The sequence below is a fragment of the Acomys minous genome (assembly GCF_964271855.1).
Source record: "Acomys minous genome assembly, chromosome: 3".
Taxonomy (NCBI): Eukaryota; Metazoa; Chordata; class Mammalia; order Rodentia; family Muridae; genus Acomys; species Acomys minous.
In genome coordinates this window covers 53,905,030-53,924,730 of record NC_140485.1, presented here as the reverse complement: position 1 = coordinate 53,924,730, position 19,701 = coordinate 53,905,030, and the positions used below count along the sequence as shown (strand labels likewise).

The 19,701-nt window shown below is 49.0% G+C and overlaps 1 protein-coding gene across 3 annotated transcripts; it reads right to left on the bottom strand.

Annotated features, from left to right (window-relative positions):
- Positions 1-105: 105 nt before the first annotated feature.
- Positions 106-13,529, bottom strand: SLC35C1 (solute carrier family 35 member C1). Of its 3 annotated transcripts, none has more exons than XM_084777911.1 (3): positions 13,395-13,529; positions 5,283-5,812; positions 106-2,091 (listed from the first exon to the last, which is right to left on the bottom strand). In XM_084777911.1, coding segments are annotated over exons 1-3 (1,092 nt in total). In that variant the 5' UTR covers positions 13,397-13,529; the 3' UTR covers positions 106-1,531. The 3 variants fall into 3 exon arrangements, with proteins under 3 accessions (XP_084634037.1, XP_084634038.1, XP_084634036.1); XM_084777912.1 differs by lacking the exon at positions 13,395-13,529 and adding an exon at positions 6,989-7,160; XM_084777910.1 differs by lacking the exon at positions 13,395-13,529 and having other exon boundaries at positions 5,283-6,382.
- Between the last annotated feature and the right edge of the window lie 6,172 nt (positions 13,530-19,701).

The window sequence follows — 19,701 nt, the reverse complement described above, 5'->3', positions numbered from 1 at the left end:
GCATCCTTGTCCTAAGAGATTCCAGGCCCAGAAGGCTGGGTCCCCATGGACTTGCCTTTTAGGTCCCCACAGGGCTCTGTGTCCCCTCAGTCAGTCCACGCACATACGAGGTCTTGCTCTGTTTTTTTTTTTTTTTTAATTTTTATTAAATCACATACAACTCAGGGCATCAGGCCCCACCAACTTCATTAGAACCTGGGATTGTGGGAAGTAGGAATCAAAGGCTGGACAAGGTATCCCCATTTTTCATGATAGGGACTAAGACATCAGACATTACCCCCAAGGAAATGGGGGGTATACAAAAGGCCCAACAGAAGGGACTCAGACAGTGACAGCTACTCTGAGGTTAGGAGGGGTGTGATGACAGGATATCACGGTCTGAGCGCTTCTGTCCTCAGATTCATGTTGGAGTTCTTATGTTGAAGGCTTTGGGGGTGATCAGGTCATGGGGGTGTAACCCTCATGAATGGGGCTACTACTCCTATGCAGAAGGCCTGAGGGAGTTTCTCTGTGCCTCTACCATGTGAGGATGTGAGCAGAAAGAGCTCCCTCTGAAACACTGGGTCTCCGGGGGCCTTGATCTGGGCTTTGCTGTCCCTAGAAGAGTTATAAGCCAACCTCCACTGTTCTTGGCCATCTGGTCTAGGCTATTTTGTGACGGGAGCCTGATGGGCTAACTCTGAGAACCAGCGGGCTCCTTGGAGAGCACAAATGTCTCTTACCATCATGAGGGGCTCTGGGGTCCAAGCACATGGGAACAGAGACTATGAGTAGACCCCACTTCCTGCCTGCAGATGGAGGTGCTGGGGGAGGCTGATGAGGAAGAAGGGAGTACAGCCAGGTAGCTGGGCCAGGTGCTGGAGAACAGGATGGTGGCCCCACTGGGCCAAGAGAAGCCAGGCAAGGAAAAGCTGGGGTTAGGGACTGTGGAGGAGTTCATCACTCTACGTAATAAAGCTGTGAATATGGAAGTGCTTTCTCATCAGCCACCCCTGGGGAAGCTCCCATGTATAGTTGGTCTGTCAGACCCATCCACAAAGAATAGGGCAGAATGGCCACTTCCTCCCTTGGCTTAGCTCCAACCTCCATCCAAAGGTAGGTCAGGGTGTTCCTGATGTTAATAGCACCTGAGCTACAGGGCCCCAGAGATGTGGAGTCCCCTAGCTCCCTTCAACTAGCCGTAGTGGGGTCACAACCCATCTCCCTTGTATAGAAGGGAAGACATCACTTCATCAACCCAGCCCCTGAAGGCTGCAGCTGGTCCCAACCCCAGAGGCGATATGGAGGTAGATAGGCCCCAGGGTGGAGGCAGGAAGGGGTGCCAGTCCCAGTGGGTTTCCCTGAAACAAGACAGAGCAGACAGGAGATTTGGCAGCCTTCTGACATTACCAGGAAAGACCCTGGCTCCTCTCAGGTCATATTCCGAGGAAGATGTAAACAATACTGCTTAGGGCCATGCCCAGCTGGCACTACGGGAAACCTTCACTGTGTAAGGCCCCACCTGAGCTCAGCCCCAGGTCCCTGAAGGAGCTCACACCCTGACAGCACTCTTTTCACCCTCTTTGGAGCTGGGGTCTTCCTGAGTCTTCTGCATCTCCCAGCCTCTGACCCAGGTGTAGGCAGAGGAGCCACCCAGCACCATCAAGTTGCTTGTCCACCACAGGAAGCTCTTAGTCTCTTCGTAGTAGAGCACAGCCAGTACTGTCTGCACACAGGCCTTGGCTGTGCCTGACACGTTGTGAGTCAGGGGACTGGTGAATTTGATCTGCAGTCCTGTCACGTAGCCGATGGCGAAGCCAAACAGGCCACCCAGTGTCATCATGACCCAGAAGTGGGCACTGTCCAGATGAGCAAAGTCAAGGAGGGCACGGAGCTCACCCAGCACTACCATCACGGGCAAGAAGAGCACGCAGGCGTTGATGTTGTTATAGAAGGTGAGGCGCCAGATACTGTTGTCTACTTCTGGGAGCACCTTCTTGGTATAGATGGCATTGAGAGAGACGCAGAGGCTGGCCAGCACCCCGAAGATGGTGCCCGTGAGGGACAGGGTGCCCTCAGCTCCCTCCTGGTCTATACCAAGCCAGAAGCCACCTGTAACAGAGACAGACAGTGAGAAGGTGGAGAGGGAGGAGGACAGGATTCTGATACCACAGCCCAGACTGCTCTCACCATCAACACATCCTCTGTCTATCCTCTGCACCAAACGGGGGGCCGAGGGAGTGCACCCCAGAATGAGAACCTGCACTTCCCCTTCCCCCTCCCCCTCAGCCAGAATCTAGCAGAGGGGGGAGGGTATAAGGACAGATGTGACCCTGCTGCCTCTGTAATTACAACTGCAAACACTGTAATGCGGGCTATAAGATAGCATGGAGGCCACCACAGAGCTCCTGTATATTTGCACCCAATTCACTTTCCTCTTTCTAGGGATTCCACCACACTTCGGCCAAAGCTGGTCTCTCTGGGGGATCCCCTCCTGACTCACCCAGGATGTAGGCCTCTTCCCAGGCTCCAGCTTCCCGCCTTGCCTGCCCCTGGCTGCAGGGCGCCTGCCTGTGGCAACACTCTAGTCTCTTTGCCACAGGGCGGAGGCTTACTGCTGCTGCAGGGACCAGCGACACAGAACAGGACCAGCAGCACCAGCACAGGCATGAGAGGGAGCTGGCCTCGGATTGCTCTGACTGATTTTGAAGCTGAGATGCTTAGAGTTACTTAATCTCTCTGAGTTCCAATGTCCTTCATCTGTAAAATTTAGGGCCATGCTCTCGCTCCCATGTTAACCAATCTACTCTTTGCCTTGTAGCTAAAACGATTTTCCTACAGCGGATCTTCCCTCTGTGGCTCGCCACTGACGTCAGGAAAAACTGTACTCATTCAAATGTGTGCTCCTGGCCTGCACTGCTCGGGTAGCCTCATGCCAGTAAGGGTTCTCAGATCGCCCCTCCTGTACCCTACCCCCCCCCCCCAGAACCCCCACAGTCCTCATCAACTAGTGTCACTATCATTTCTGCCACCAACATCATTCATGTACCGGGGGTGAGGACCCCACCCTGCCCTTCTCAAACTTGTACCCTAAAATGTGGTACATGGCCCGGCAGATGCTTGGCCACAAGTTAATAGCTGCTGGCTGGCTGGCTGAAGACTGCTATGGGGAAAGGTACAAGTCTTAAAGTAGGTAAGTGGGAAGAGGCAGGGTCCTCCCAGCAGATCCAGCTGCCTGATTGGTGGAGGCAGGGCCAGCCTGAGCAACATAGCAAGATGCTATCTCAGAGCAAAGGCGCAAAGCTCTACAGCATGGTAGGTCCCCCACGTCTCCTGTTGGTTACCACCTGAGTGCAGAAGCAGAATCCATTTTCCATTCTCAAGGTTCTTAACCATGGAGGGGCTGTGAGCCAGGGAGGCTTTCAAAGTGCTGCTGCATGCCTGGGAGGCCATGTCTGAGATGGGCCCTCCCTCACAGGAGGGAGGGAGGGAAGGAGGGAGGGAGGGTAAGCCAACAGATGGGTCCAGTACTGGGTGGAGCAGGGCTGCCGTGGTTCTCAACTGCCTCACTATTGCAACTTGTGACTTTGGGGACCTGGGCTCTGGTTCTCCAGTGACTGGTACCTTCCTGCAAGTAAATGCTCCCAGTAGGCGGCCCATCCCCTCTATCCCTGGCAGGGCTGGTGGACTGAAGTGGGATCCCAGGGCAGCTTGTAGGACAAAAAGGAAGTAAAGAGTGCCAGCCTTCTTAAGGCATATGTGTGGGGGCAGGTGAGAGTGCCCCAGGGAGGGGTGCTGGTTTGCTGACAGCTTTTTACCTGCCTCCTCTCTGGCCCAGACCCCTTGCCCCCTGGATCCAGGAGCTGCCCAACCAGGGGAGCATTTCTAGGGCAGATGGTACCGGTTGGCCTGGTCCCTACATCTAGAGCATCCAGCGTGGGCCTCTGAGACACCAGGGAAGACTAAGTAGGCCAAGCAAGACAAACCGAAGAACCTGAGCAGGTACAGATGAAGGTCACTTTCCGCCCACCCTGGACTCTGAGGGAACAGATGCCCTGGCGTCTGTAACCCAGCAGCCACTCGATTCAACCCGCTCAGCGGCAGACAGGTTCTCCCAAGCCAAGAGCCCCAAGCTACCTGTGACTCCAGGGCACTGCACCGATGGCCATGGCCGCAGAATCAGGTTACAGCGCCTGCAGCTGGGGAGCTGGATGTTTGAAAGTTCACTGAACTTTCGTTTAAAAGCACATTTGGCCTGTGGTTATTGCGCTGGTTTGCATCCTGCTAACTCCCAACGGGCAGGAACAAAGCAGGCTGGCTTGAAACACAGGGCTGGAAGCGTGGCCAATCCGGGATGGCATCCCAGGCTATCTACTTCTTAGATACTTTAAGTATCTACGCGTGGGCCCGTGGCCAGGAGCATAACGCCCCGCTTCAGTTTCCTCATTTGTTCGGACATGACCACAGGGATGGGTGGCCCCACCCAGAGGGCTGCTGGGTACATAAAGAGGATGCTGCCTGTATAATGACCAGCACAACTTCCCTACCAGTAATTATTTATGGTCACGTCTGGGGAGATAGTTAAAGCCTCTTTTTTTTTTCTTTCTTTCTTTTTTTGTTTTTGTTTTTTGAGATAGGGTTTCTCTCGGTAGCCTTGGCTACCCTGGACTCGCTTTGTAGACCAGGCTGGCCTCGAACTCACAGTAATCCGCCTGCCTCTGCCTCCCAAGGGCTGGGATTAAAGGCATGCGCCACCACAGCCGGCTAGTTAAAGCCTCTTAAAGCACACATATATTGGACCACTGAAATGAGCCAGACCCAATGACCTGAGTTCATCCTTGAGCTCTTGAGAGTGGCATGATGGTCAAGAAAGCGATCTATGGAGGTGACCGCTTATGTTCAAATCCAGGCTCTGTCAGTGATTAGCTGTGTGATCCCAGTCAAGTTACTAAGCCTCTCTGTTCCTTGAGTTTTTGTCTGTAAAATGCAGATATATTTCACCTTGTAATGGAAATTAGTCATATGGATACATAGTAATTGAGTGACTATGGACTCAAATGCTTAGATCTGAGTTCCTGACACATTTTAAGCACTCAAGCATCGACAGCTGTCTTTGCTGTAATTGCTGCTAAGTTGCTGAGTGACCATGAGGAATTTTTTTTGTTTTCTATAGGGCTCTTCCTAGGGCTGTTGATGCAAGAGACCTGGGATAGATAAAGTGTAAAGGTGCCCACAGTGCTGACCTGTAGGGTTTTCAGCTCACTGCCCATCCTGCTACCCACAGCCCCCAAGCCCCAACTCACCGATGATGACGCCGCAGGTGAGGAGGGCATAGAAGGACGTGGTCTGTTTGAGCAGCACGTAGGAGAGGAGCACATTGAACACGGTGGTGAGTGAGCGGCCCACGTTGTAGAAGGCCACCCCCACGTACTTGAGGCAGAGGTTATTGAAGGCTATCATGCCGATGAAGACCACCGACAGCGGCAACACACTTCGGGCCACCTTGAGGTCCAGCTTTAGGGTGGGGAAGTCCACCGTGCCAGGGCAGCAGGTGGCCAGCGTGCTGAGGCCCTTGCACAGCAGCGAGGTCACCAGGCACTGGTAGAAGGTGACGAAGATAGGGGTGTCCAGCTGCAGGGAGGGGCTGTCCAGCAGGTACTTGTTGAGGAACACCATGGAGATGGAGGTGATCCAATAGAGAGAGACCACCAGGGCGATCTGCAGCGCCCTGAGCAGAAATGGCTTGTTCCCGCTGTCGGCATCTGCCTCGTCCGAGGCAGCTGAGGCTCCAGTCAGCGCCATGCGCAGGATCCTGGACCGCTTCAGAGGGGCCCTGTTCATGGTGGCAGAAGAGCTAGGTCACCCCACGGCTAAAAGCATTCCCTGGACTGCAGGGCTTCAAGCTGCTAGGGTCTGTGGGGTGCAGCCTTCAGTTGTCAAATGGGGTGACCTAGCGGGACTCAAGTCTTGGATGAAGCTCTGCTTCGGGATTTGCCCAGAAGCACCGCTCTTCAGCGCGCTCGCCCCGAGAGGCGGGCCATGAGACAAGCCCCAGGGAACGGAGAAGGGGCCCTGCTAAGGATGTAGGCCGACAGCCACGGCCAGCTGACAACAGGGAGCTAGTAGCTAATAGAGACTAGTCGTAGGGAGAAATGAAGCGAGAGGGACAGAAGGGCAGAGTAGAGGAGGAAAGAACTGGACGCGACAGGGGAAGCGGTGCACCGAGAGGGGGCGTGGGCTGCAGGGAGGTCACAGATGCTCAGGGAGGTGGCCAGAGGGACACGGACAGAGGCCTAGCGGGAGCAAAGCCTCACTGCTGTCGCTAGCTGAAAGTCAGTTCCGGCTCAGCGCGGTAGGTCCGGGACCGCGTCCCGGGCGGTGGGCGGACCCAGTGCGCAGTTCCTGACACGCCTCCAGGCCGCCTTAAAGGGCCCGCTCACCCTCCCGGCCTTTCGCCGTTCCCGCCGCCGCCGGAAGCGCGCACCCTTGCCGTCCCGGAGCGCGCCGGTACGTCTGCACCTGCGTGCAGAGTCTCCTGGCCTCTTCTGAGAACCCTTGGAGGCCAGGGAAGAAATTTCAAGTTCTGGAGCCTCGCCCATTTCCTGGAAGGCTCTGTCACTCTCTCTACCACCCGCACTGTCTTTTTTCCCCTGGCCTTTTCAGATCGAGTAGACTCGGTCACTTACATCTTCATCATCTTAGAAAATGGAATGCTGCCCCTCCGCTTCTGGAGACCCTCCCCCATCAGCCTTTTGTACCCCCTCTCACCCCCACAACCCGACCCAGGTTATTTGGGAAGACCTTGTTGCAGCCCTCTCCTTTCTCCCTACCCCCATTTTCACCGCTTCCAGATCTAGTTAGGAGGTCCTGAGGTTTCGGAGACCCCAGCACTACCAGAGGCCACATCACTTCCTCCAGATAAAGTCCAGACTGGATGCCCAGACCAAAGCCTCTGAATCTCTCAAAGCAGCATTCCTTGCCCGGGGTCCCTTCCACTTCCAGAACGTACCGTCCTTCCGCCGAGCTCGGCTCTGGTGCCCTGGCACGCGCTCCTAGCTGATGCAGGGATCTATCGCTCAGCGCCAGTGGTGCCCTCCGGCTCACCTGCAGCACCGCCCTGGACTGCACCTGCAACGCTGCCCAAGCCGCGCCCTCAGTACTACTTCCTGCTTGCTGTTCGGGCCCCCCCCGCCCCCCCCCCCCGTCCCCGCGGGCCACGTCGGGCTCTGAGATAGCTGTGGCGGTTACACTAGGAACTCAGCCAGAAGGCCCATTTCCTCTAAGGCCAGCCTCGTCTTTCTCCCTCTGCCCCAGACCGCCTGGACTCCTGTTCTGTTACCGTCGCAGGTGCATCCCTTGAGCAGGTTGCATCCCTGGCTCTGAGGGTCCAAACGGATGCTTTCAGAAAGGCGTGGGTGGGAGGACTGTCGACTGCCTCCACTACCTGAGGAGGATTCCCCCCCCCCCCCAAGATTGAGTGGGCTACTAACTCCAGGTGTTTTTTACTCCTGGACAGCTGGGAGGGCTGACTTCTCTCTGGTTTCTTCCTAACACTATTTTTGGGCAGGCAAGTTTGTCTCAGGTTGAGCTGGTTTCTTTGTGGAACTGGATGGATAAAGCAGCGAGTTCTAGCCTTGTTAAAGATATGTTTAAATTATTTCAATTACTATTTTATTAGCTGGGCCTGATCATAAAAAGCCTGTAATCTCAACTGAGATAGGAAAGCAGGAAATTCAAGGCCCCTTTGGGCAACTTAGTGAGACTTGTTTCAAAATAGAGAGTGGATACGGGCAGACATACAGAGACTCGGATAAAGGGTTGGGGATATAGCTCAGTGTTACCTAGCTATAGTGTTAAGAGTGCTTGCCTGGCATGCACAAGATCTTGGGTTCAACTCCGGGTACTGCAAAGGTGAGGGGCTTGAGGATCAGTGCTGTTTGTTGAAATACAAAACTGAAACACATTTAGCTATAGATCTGCTGGCTTTTAGGGACAGCTCCACTCTACACCAGGATAGGAGTGGTACTGGTTGTCACTGGCTAGCCTGAAGAGACAAATGCTATATTAGCTCTCTGCCCTGTCTCAGAAGAAGCTGTACATTGGGGCTAGGGGACAGGAATGTCGCTGTGTGCCTCACTAGGGGCTACATGTGATGTAACTAAGTAAAGGTATTGGGGAAAGTCGCTGCAGAATGGTTTTGTGCACTGTGTATTATTCACACGCTGATTTATGTGCCCAGAGATCTGGTTGCAGTCCGGATGTAGGCGGTGCCATTTCTATAAAGAATCTCCTGTCTCAGGGTTGTGTAAAAAGTGTTCTCCATCATCTCTGATTGCTTAATAAAGAGCTGAAGAGCCAATAGCTGGGCAGGAGAATAAGGGTTGGACTTCCAATCCCTGGGAGGGGATCCGAGGAGAGAGAAGGTCAAGGAGAAGGAGGCGAGGAAGTGGACGTGAGGAGTTCACCACAGGACAAACAGAGGGAACAGAGGCAGCTAAGGTGAGACTAAGATGGCAGGTGGCATGGGACACAAAGCTAGGAAGTAGCCAGGCTAGTATAATTGGGTTAGAATAGGATGGATATCTGCCCAGCTTAGTGCCTTGGAGCCTACTAATAAGTGTAATATGTCTATGCGTCAGTATTTGGGAGCTAGAACGGGGAGTAGAAAAAAAACCCCATTATACTATTTCACAGAAAGCGTTTATGAGAACACTATCGTCCTTCAGGGGAGGCGTTAAGGAGCACCGTCAGGCCTGCAGCTGGGGAAGGGAGCACTCACAGATAATGTAGCTGAAAGGACTTCTTTGCTTATGCTCAGGTCCCACGGAAGTTGGGCTCCAGGCTCGGTTCATCAGCCATCTTACCGGTCTCATTTGGAGCGTTTTCTAGAAAGGACTTTGTAACAGGTGGCTTGGATAATTATGTTGAATCCTTGGGTGTCAGCAAGGGAGATATGAGACCAGGAGACTGAGGGGAGCCTTTTCCCTGCTCCTGAGGGTCCCCCGAACTGCCCTTTCTTAGGGGCTCACAGCCATTGGACAATAGGAAGAAATCGCTTAAAAACCATTCGCCTTTTTTTTGTGTGTGTGTGAGGACTATTCCGACTCAGGCAAGCTGGCATTGGTCAAGAAAAACTGGTCTGTTTTGAGATTAAGTTGTTTTGCTTCCTTAAAGTTTCTGTTTGACTATGTGGCATTTGGAGCAATTGACACTGTAATTGAACTTCAACTATTTTATTCTTGATGAGTGCAAAGTCAACAAGCCCAACCAGGAAATTAAAGTGTGAAGATGCCAGGGCAGGTGGGCCATGGTTATAATGCCAGTGTTAGTGTAAGGGTTGCTGAGGGAAGACCCCAGACTCAAATAGTATGTAAAAACAAAGAGCATTTATTCTGCAGAAACAGCCTTCGTGCAGGGGTCAACCATCCATACAAAATGGCGGCGGCAGCCATGAGGCTTGAAGGCTCTTTTAAAGGTTTGTATGGGAATCTTATCTGTGGCTACACGACTCCAGGTGAGATTGGCAGGTGCCAGGGGAGGTGGGCTGGTGCACATAGAGGCTACTAACTCTAGCCATGGGCCTTTTAACAATGTCCAACCCTCTCAGTTAGGGAGGTTTAGGTAGGAGGATGGTCAGTTTGAAGCCAACCTGGGCTACATGGTGAGTCTCAGGCCAGCCTGGGATACATAGAACTTGTCTCAAAGACAAAAGCAACAGGGCTAGAAAAGTGGCTCAGTGGGTAAGGGTGTAAATTCTCAGCTCATGAATAAACACTGGGCACTATGTGTGTCTTTAATCACAGGTTTGAGGGAAGGGCACATAATAATGGGCCAACTGATGTCATGCATCAGTTAACGTGTCTTGGCATCATTGGGATGAACTAACTGTCTCCAGAGTTTTAACTTAGCATGTTTCCATTGCTTGATACAGCTCTCAATTCCAATTGCCAAATTGCTGCAATTCTGGGGTCAGTCTGCACATTGCCTTGCATAAACCACCTTTAAAGTTGGGCATAAGATAGGGGAGTTCCTTATAAGAGTTTTTCTGGGGCTGGGGAAAAGTCAGCCTTCTATTGGTACTTTTGTCAGATATTACTACTTTTCTACTCCAAGAGGGTTTGCAGTTTTTTCTATAAAGGATCAGAGAGCAAACATTTAAAACTCTGGGTACTAGATAGTATCTTAATATGACTCAACATTGCTATTTTAGTATTGTAAATAAGCAAGCACAGCTGAATTTCAGTAAAATTTTATATATAAAAACAAGTAGTGAGCCAGCTTTGGATCACAGGCTACAGTTTTCTTCCTATATTGCTGTATTTTTCTTCCTTAGTAATATTACCTATAATTTGTAAACCAGTGTGCCCATCTGAACTACTTACTCCCAGACTCTCTTGCAGCTAGAAGTGACCATGCATTATACTTTTGGATAATGAGCAGTAGTGTTGTCTTTTTTGCTTCCTTTTTCTTTTTCTGCCTACAATGCAGAACTGAGGTCTGGAAGGGCATGAGCCAAAGGACAGCATGAGGAAAGTCAAGGATGACAGATCAGAGCATGGAGAAATCCTGACCTCTCAGAGTTTGCCTAAACTCTCTTCTTTGCTCTAAATTGCCTTCAGTTTATTATAGGAGATAAATAACTATATCAGTTAAAGCTGGGGGGAGGGGGGCTGCTGATCTTTTTTTTTTTTTCTTTAGCCAAACAGAGGCCTCATGGAAACAGTTCTGGGTGGTTCAGTACGGCTAGCCACTCATGTTATAGGCCCCAGAAAGGTTTTGGGTTGGATGGTCGCTGAGCCTAAGGCAACAATGCAGACTGTTTAGTTATCAAAGAGTGAACCAAATCCACAGAGCTGGGAGTAGATGAAGGACTCCAGAGCCAGGGCTGATGTTGGGGCAGGAGAGGTGGGATCAGGAGTGCCTGTCCACAGAAGGAATACCAGCCAGAGGAGCACATCTTTCTGGTGAAACTTGGAAAGATGCAGAGATGAACAGGGAGCCAACTCTTCATTTAGTCAAATTTGTAAGACATCATCTTTATTTCCTGGGCTGACTTTTGTTAAGCACATGGCTTTGGACAACACTGGCCTTCTTGGGTCAAGAGCAGCATACTCTCAAACTCTCCATCTACTTAATCTCCAAGCAAGGATGCCAATTCAGATTAGCAGCTGGCCGCTGAGGACCAACAACGCCATCGCTCCTGGCAAGGGCACGCACACCCTAACAGTGCTCATGGACAGCTGGATTCATGCCAGGTGTTTCATGCACAGCAGGCCAGCCCTCCTGCTTCCTGTTCCATGCTGGGAACAGAGTGTCTTTATGCTCGTGTGCTCTTGCAATGGATGCTTTGATGATGTGTTACCTACCAGAAGGTCCTCTCCAGAACTCAACAGGGACAGTTGCCATGCCCTTCGACCACTTAGATGCCAGCGGAAGAAACTTGCTAGGTTATTAATAGCTACATCAGCCATTTAGTTCCTAATTACAACTAAGGTTTAACATGCCAGGTAGAGGGAATGTCCTGGCGTTGCTGCTGCTTGGTGAAGGGTGTGCCTGGGATCCAGTTGTCCCTAGAATACCTCTCACAGTTGGTGGCCCTCCAGCTGAGCCACTGCCTGGTCTTTTTCTCTAGCTCCACCACCCATTGCTTTTTTTTTTTTTTAAAGATTTATTTATTATTATGTATACAGTGTTGTCTGCTTGTACACCTGCAGGCCAGAAGAGGGCATCAGGTTACATTATTGATGGTTGTGAGCCACCATGTGGTTGCTGGGAATTGAACTCAGGACCTTTGGAAGAACAGGCGGTGCTCTTAACCACTGAGCCATCTCTCCAGCCCACACCACCCATTGCTTTTATCTCCCACCTCAGCTTTGAGCTCCCTGGTGATAAAGAGTGGGATGGGGACAGTGATGACTAACAGTATCTAACAGTGAGTTACTACTGAGCCTCAGTGCTACACAGAACAACTCACATTGCATCACTCTCTGGAGGATAAACTGAGGGACTAGGGATGTGGCTCAGATGGTTCAGTGCTTGCCTAGTATGTGTGAAGGCCTGGGTTTGATCTCCAACTCTGCATAAAACTGGACATAGTTGTACACACCATTAATCTGAGCATATGAAAAGCGGAGGCAGGAGAATCAGAAGTTTAAAGCCATTCTTAGCTATATAGCAAGTTCAGGCCAGCCTGGGCTATACAAGACATTACAAAAACCAAAACAAGAACAAATGCAAGCCCCTCAACCCCCTAAAAACCAGGCTCTGAGAGGTAAAGCAACCTATAATCTGCCTAGCGTCCTGAAGGCTTATAAAAGACAGGGCTGGGATTTGAACCCGGGCAGTAATTAACTAAACTGTTAATGTTCTTCCGCCTCTCCTAGTGTATAACACCATGCGCTTCACAGCATCTCCTTCCTCCTTCCCTTTTCCCCTCCCGCCTCTCCCTCCCCTTCTCTTCCTATCTCTCTCCCTTTTAGCTCCCTCCCCCCTCCTTTCCTCTTTCCATTTTTCCCTTCCTCCCTTCCATTCTTCCTTCTTATGGTGGGGATTGAACCCTGGGCCTCATGCATGTTAGGAAGGCGGTCTACACTGAACTATGTCTACAGCACCCCCTCCCCCGCCTTTTTAAAAATTTGAGACAGGGTTTCATTGTTACTTAGGCTGCCTTTGAATTACTCTGTAGCATAGGTGGTTTTGAACTTGTGATCCTTCTGCCTCAGCCTTCAAGTAGCTGGGATTATATCCTACATCACCAGGCCTGGGCAAAGTATTTTTACATGTTGGAACACCTCTCAGAATGTCAGAGCTTCATAGGACCTCAGGGATGACTATGTTAACCCCCATTAACAAAGAAGGGCTTAGGTTCAGAAGGAGTGAAGTTTTCTGGAGCAAAAGCTTGAGCTCAGCTTGTCTAGCTGTTCCCAGCACTGCCAGCAACGGGCCTTTGCTCCAAGAGGGTAATGCTAAGGTCCAGAAGCCTGTTGTTCGTTGCCACTTACCATGTTGGCGTGCACACAGTAGGCCCACAGAAAGTATGCACTGAATGGACATGAAACTGACTCTAAGGTTATTAGACACAGTGTTTCAGCCCAGCAGACACAGTTTGGTATCTCCCACAGCCTGTAGCCTGCTCAGCACATCACAGGTGTACAGGGCTGAGTAACGTCTACTGGGATTCCTACCCACAGCCTCAGAAAGAGAGTAGAAATAAGCTTTCTACAGCCCTGGCTGGCTGAATTAAAACGAGCACATGCCAGTTTAAAGCAAGCCCCTAAAAACCTCTCATGACTGGTGTCTTCATAAGGTAAGGCATGTTTGGAGACTGTCTTAGTTAGGGTTTCTATTGCTGTGAAAAGGCACTATACCCACGGCAACTCTTATAAAGCAAAAACATTTCATTGGGGCTGGCTTACATTTTCAGAGGTTTAATCCATTATCATCATGGTGAGAAGCAGGATGCAGGCAGACATGGAGCTTGGGGGAGGAGCTGAGAATTCTATGTTTTGATCCATAGGCAGCCTACAGGAGACTGTGAGTCACATTGGGTGTAGCTTGAGCATATGAGACCTCAAAGCCCAACCTCACAGTGACACACTTCCTCCAGCAAGGCCACACCCACTCCAACAACAAGGCTACACCTACTCCAGCAAGGCCACACCCACTTTGACAAGGCCACACCTACTCCAGCAAGGCCACACCCACTCTGACAAGGCCACACCCACTCCAACAACAAGGCCACACCTACTCCAACAAGGCCACACCTCCTAATAGTACCACTCCCTGTGTGCCAAGCATTCATACACTTGAGTGTATGGGGCCATTCCTGTTTAAACCACCACAGATACAAATGGATGGAAGTGACACTCAGACCGGTATAATATGACAGAAGTGGAAGGTCGCACCTAAGTTAAACTCCAGGGGCTCAGTAGGTGAGAGCAGACACTACTCTTGCAGTGGACCTGAGGTAGGCCATATCTGACGGATGGCCTTACAAACGACCTGTAATTCCAGCTCCCAGGCAGCTTCTGGCTTATGTGGGCACCTGCACTCACGCGTACGCCCACTTAAAAGTGAAAACCTTAGCAAATACCCCACTTAATAAACGGTTTCTATTTCTCTTTCCAACCTTTGGAAACGGCAGCAGGTGGCCCAAGACTCAGATTCACACTTTTAATAGTGTTTACAACAGCACCACCCACCAGGGCCATCTGCTTCTGCAATTGGGGTCCCTGGGAGTGACCTGCCGGCTGACACATCCCGGCACGTGCTCAGTTCCTAGACCTCCACTGGGGCTCTGTACAGAGTGTTGGCAATAGTTTACTTCCTGTAGCATCTGTGCCTGTGAAGAATGGGATTTGCCTCTAGGGGTAGAGATGCCCATGTTTTCCTTTTCCAGAAACGTCTCTGCCAGTAGTGCCACCATGAAGTTCCGCTGGGTCTATTCACCATTCTGAAGCCTGACCCAGAGAAGTGTAACTGTTCCTTTTCCTTCCATTCTGTCTTTAAAATTTTTTTTAAATCAGTTTTATTTTTTGAGATTATGATGCAATCACATCATTTCCCCCTTCCTTTCCTCCTTTCAACCATCCCATATACTTATGATTCCTCTCAGACGTGATGCAGAGCCTAAGTATGCTCTTGGGCTCCCTGATGCTTTGGGGGCTCCTTAGCTCTCTCATTCTCCTGGCCGGGAGCCATTCCTGAAGCGGATCCAGAGTCTGAATGGGAGGACAGTACAGAGTGACAGGGTGGGGAGTGTGGGTACAAGTTGCTCAGTCATGCAGTCAAACGTGCCCCGTGCTCTATGGTGCAACGAGACCGTCCTGATCACCACAGGGTCCCCGGTACCTATCACAGAGCCTGCCATAGGTGCTCCACAGAGGCTTGGTGGCTGAGTGAACAAGTGGCAAGGTGGGGGTGCATGCTAGAAGGAGTAGCCCTGGAACTGGAGCGGAGAAATGGGGTGAGCGGGGTCAGGCTTGCCTGCCTGCTTGCTTGCTTGAAGGGTTTCACTATGTAGCCCTGGTCTCTGTGTAGGCAGGAATGCACAGTGCTCCACCTGCTTCTGCCTCTTTAGTGCTGGGATGAGAAGAGTGTGTCCCAACATCCAGACTGACTCCTCTTTTGTAAGGCGTCTCTTACAAGAACTCAAGTCACCTCACAGAAATGATGTCCAGCTTCCAGTGCTCTAACGACCTACTGCCCCCCCCCCGCCCCCCTGGCCCCCAATCCACCACTTCCATGAGCACCAACCACTCCAGGATCCAGGGTTTAATTCCAATGGGCTCTGTGCACATGAATCATATTCAGATCACAGCCCCTGTGCTGCAGCCTTTGGAAGGTCAGATAGTTGAATGTCTATGGTGAAATATATGGAAGTGGGAACAAGATAATAATCTTGTGACCCTCAAAAAGGGACATTACACACGCACAAGCATACATACATATACATACATATGCACTCACACACATACATAAACTCAGATACATACACAAATGTACATGTACATACAAACACACACTGAGATACCTCAGATACACACACACACACACACACACACACACACACACACACACACACACCACACACACACATACACATGACACTTTTGTTATAGGAGCTCTCTCTATATATATCCCAGAACTCAGTGTAGTATGGGCTATCCTCAGACTCAGGAGAATCACTCTGTCTGAACCTCTTGAGGGCTAGGATTACAGGACTATATCCCCACACCCAGCCTTGGTTTTCTTGTTTAAAAAAAAATAGGTTTATTGCATGTAACTTACTGATTTTTGTGTGCACATATGTGGGTGGGTGCAGCTATGGAGGCAGAGGACACCTCGTGGGAGTGGGTGCTAGCCTTCCACCATAGGGGTTTGGGGATAGAATTTAGACAGTGAGGAGTGATGGCGGTTGTCTTTATTCACGGAGCCATCTTGTCAGCCCTAGTGAGTTTTTGTTTGTTTGTTTGTTTGTTTGTTTAGAGAATGTCTCACTATGTAGTCCAGGTGGCCTCAAACTCACAGGTATTCTCCTGCCTCAGCTTTCTTAGTGCTGGTATGACAGGAGTACACTACCATGCCCAACTAGGAGACATTATTTGAACAATCTAATTACACCAGAAATACAAACTGGTCATTTGAAGGTATTCTTAACAGCTGACCATTTGTTTTTAAACACAGAAAAGTGTAGACATAGTCTTTTGTGCTTCATACGAGGCAATTATCCCTGTCAGTTGGCGGACACACTCATGTGTATTATGCTGTGTAAAATGGTTCAATAATTAATGCTAATTGAAAGCTGCTATATTTTGTATGAAAATAAATGTTACCTTTCAACTATTTAAGTAATGAGAAGATGGACAGAAAGTTCATGCAAATATTAAAAACATGTGTTAGCCAGATAACTTTGGAGGGAACATTTCACTCTTTCAGAAGCAACAAATACTTATATAAATTTAAATAAGACAGCTAGGTGGGATAATTGAGATCCAAATCTTTTTATATTTCCTGTCTTTGAAGAATTGTTTGGCAGAGTAGTATTTTAACAGTAAACAAAAGAATTTAATTCCATTTAGTTTGGAATCACTCAAGAAAGTGTCTATTTGAGAATTATTCTTATTTTTGTGGTACAAACTGAAAGAAAAATGTCTGCTTTGACTCCTAAAAATTTTACAAGGAAGAAAAATTCTGATTATTAACAAAGAATAGAATCCATGGGACGTTAAATCCCAGTCAACCATGATAGCAGATGTTAAAAAAAAAATCCTGGTTTTGTTTCTGTTGTGAGAAAAAAAAAGCAGCTTAGAGGAAAGGGCGTCTATTTTAGCTCACAGCTCCAGGTTCTTCCATCATGGTGGGGAAGTTGACACAGGAACTCCAATTAGCTGGTCGCAGCCACCATCCAGGGCAGAGAGAGAGCGAGAGCGAGAGAGAGAGAGAGAGAGAGAGAGAGAGAGAGAGAGAGAGAGAGGGAGAGAGAGAGAGAGAGAGAGAAATGATTGTGCGCATGCTCTGTGCAACGCTGGCTTTCTGGGCTGTAGTGCAGTCCAGGGCCCACACCAGGAATATGCTGCCACTCAGGTGACTTTTATCACAGTGGTAGGAAAAGAAGCTAAAACTTACTGCCGCGGAGACTCAGTCTGTGACGTTAGTCCTGCAAGGATGACTGGACACTTCGTTTGCCTCCATATCTCACTTTCAGTAATGATATAACACTAACTGGACAGAATGGGAAATCACTGAGAACACCGAAGACATTAATACCATGGTGGAATATAATATACATAGAGAATATGTATTTTTCTCTCTATATAAATTTTCTATATAATATTATATAGACTATAATATAACTAAGCATGTCTGACTTGTGTGGAAAACCTCACCCAGCAACTCGAAATAGACATTTCTCTCATGTATGCAGGAAACCTTAGGTAGGAAGTAACACGTGTTAGCACACAGGAGTGTATTTCCCAAGCAAAAACAGCGGGAAACGACAAACTAACAGCAGACAGAAAGTTGATACAAGCACAAGGGGATGAAGCAAAGGGACCAAGAAGAAATGGCGTGTGAATATAGACGTTTGGAGGCAAATTAAAAGGAAATGACAATGCATCAAAACTTAATAGGATGCAAGAAAAGCTGTGCTTAGAGGGACACCCGCAGCCACAAACGGGAAAGAAACCAGGAGTGCCGCTTTGAAAACCAGCCTGGGTGTAGTAGCCGCACCTTGGCTCTGGTGCGGGTGCCATCGCTGCTGGCGTCATCCTGGTGGAGAGAGGGTGAGAGGCCGCAGGAAGAGGGGAAGACAGGCAACAGGGCAGCAGAGATGGCAGGGAGCCAGGGTTGCTGTTCTTTTTCAAATTATTTTTTTTTAAAAAATCAACTTTTAATAAAATGTTTGTATGCATGTATTACTTATTTATTTATTCTACATGGACATCTGCACACCAGAAGGGGGCATCAGATCCCATGACAGTTGTGAGCCACCATATGAGTACTGGAAATTAAACCCAGTACCTCTAGAAAATAGCCGAGCTATCTCTCCAGCCCCAGGATTGTTGTTCTTATACCAACCCATCCTCAAGGAAATGAGCAAGGTCCCACGAGAACCCGTCTATTCTAAGGACAGGGTCTCTAGGGACCTAATCACTTCCAGCTTGTTTTACCATCTTGTCACCGACACCCTTGGGAGACAAACTCAAACAACAGTCTACCATAGCATCCAGAGTAGTGTATACAGACAGAAGGTACACAGTGCTTAGGAACAAGGCTGGGAGAAATGAGAAATGACCTAAGGGATATGTGTGTGTGTGTGTGTGTGTGTGTGTGTGTGTGTGTGTGTGTGTGTGTATGTCATTTACTGGATGGCAAAATAGCCTAAAGTGGCTGACGTTTGCAGATATCTGAAAATATACTAAAACCCACTGACTCGAATACTCTAAATGGGCAGCTGGTATATGAAGGCTTTTTGCTGGGATGACAAAACATTCTAAAACAACTGTGATGATGCACCTAGAGTCCCGAGTACACTAAAACTCACCGAAGAGTGGACTTTAAGTGGGCAAGCGCTACGGCGTGTGATTTATATCTTAATAGTGCTGTTTTAAAAAGCCACGGGAATTTATAAGTGAGTTAAGCAAGGATGAAGAATATAAGATCAATACAAAAGTCAATTGTATTTTTATAAGTAGGAAAAAACAACTGGAATGTGAGGTTTTAAAAAATGTGCCACTTAAAATAGCAAACCACAACGAAAAGCAACAAAACACACACCAGAAAAACAAAACAAAACAAAACAAAACCACCCTGAAACGTTATGGATAACTCTCACAAAATACGTGCACGATCTACTGCTGAACTTCTTCTCTGTGAATGAGTCAACGACCGAAATAACTATGCGATGCTCTTAGATAAGGAGATTGTAAATAGTAAAGTGTCTTATCTCCTAGATTTAACGCATAGATGAAAATAACTGATCTGTCTCTATTCAGTCAGTTTTGCTTTATATCTTTTAAGACTGTTGTTAGGGACACATATGTTTATAACTGTTTACCTTCACCTTTACAAGTCACATGGGAAAGGGATTCAGATTTAAGCATGTGAATTTGGTGTGGGGAGATAAATTCCAATAATATCCCATTGCTGGATAGGGCGGTCCACACCTCATCTAGACACTCGTTGGTTTGTTTTGTTTGTTTTGTTTTTTGTTTTTTCGAAGAACAACTTGATTGCTCCTAGTTTGGAGCAACTGAGAATAAAGCTATAGTAAACATTTCTACAGAAGTTATTTCTCCTCCTGTGGATGTGTTTTCACGTCATCCAGGTAAATGCTTAGGAGTGTTAGTGCTGACTTGTATGGTTAAGGTTGCGTTTAGCTCTTTTCCAAAGTGACTCTCCATTTTGCACGCTCACTCCGTGTGCACAGGAGTCCCTGCTGTTTCCTGTCCTCACTAGCCTTTGGTGTGGTCAGGGTTAGGGCTGACCCATTCTAACTTGTCCTTGTGTCTTAGTTACTTTTCAGTTGCAGTGACAAGACACCATGACCAAGGCAACTTATTAAAGGAAGCATTTAATTTTGGGGCTTCCAGGAGCAGAGAGTGAGGGTCCATGACCATGGTGGGGCGCAGGGCAGCAGGTAGTCATGGTTCTGGAGTAGCAGCTAAGAGTCTACATCTGAATGGCAGGGCTTTTGAAACCTCAAAGCCTGCCTCTTCTCCA

Coding starts and splice junctions, on each gene's coding strand:
- SLC35C1 (XM_084777910.1), bottom strand. CDS start 5,820: ATGAACAGGGCCCCTCTGAAGCGGTCCAGGATCCTGCGCATGGCGCTG. Junction 2,092..5,282: donor CACCTGCGGCGTCATCATCG/GTGAGTTGGGGC, acceptor TCTCTGTTACAG/GTGGCTTCTGGCTTGGTATA.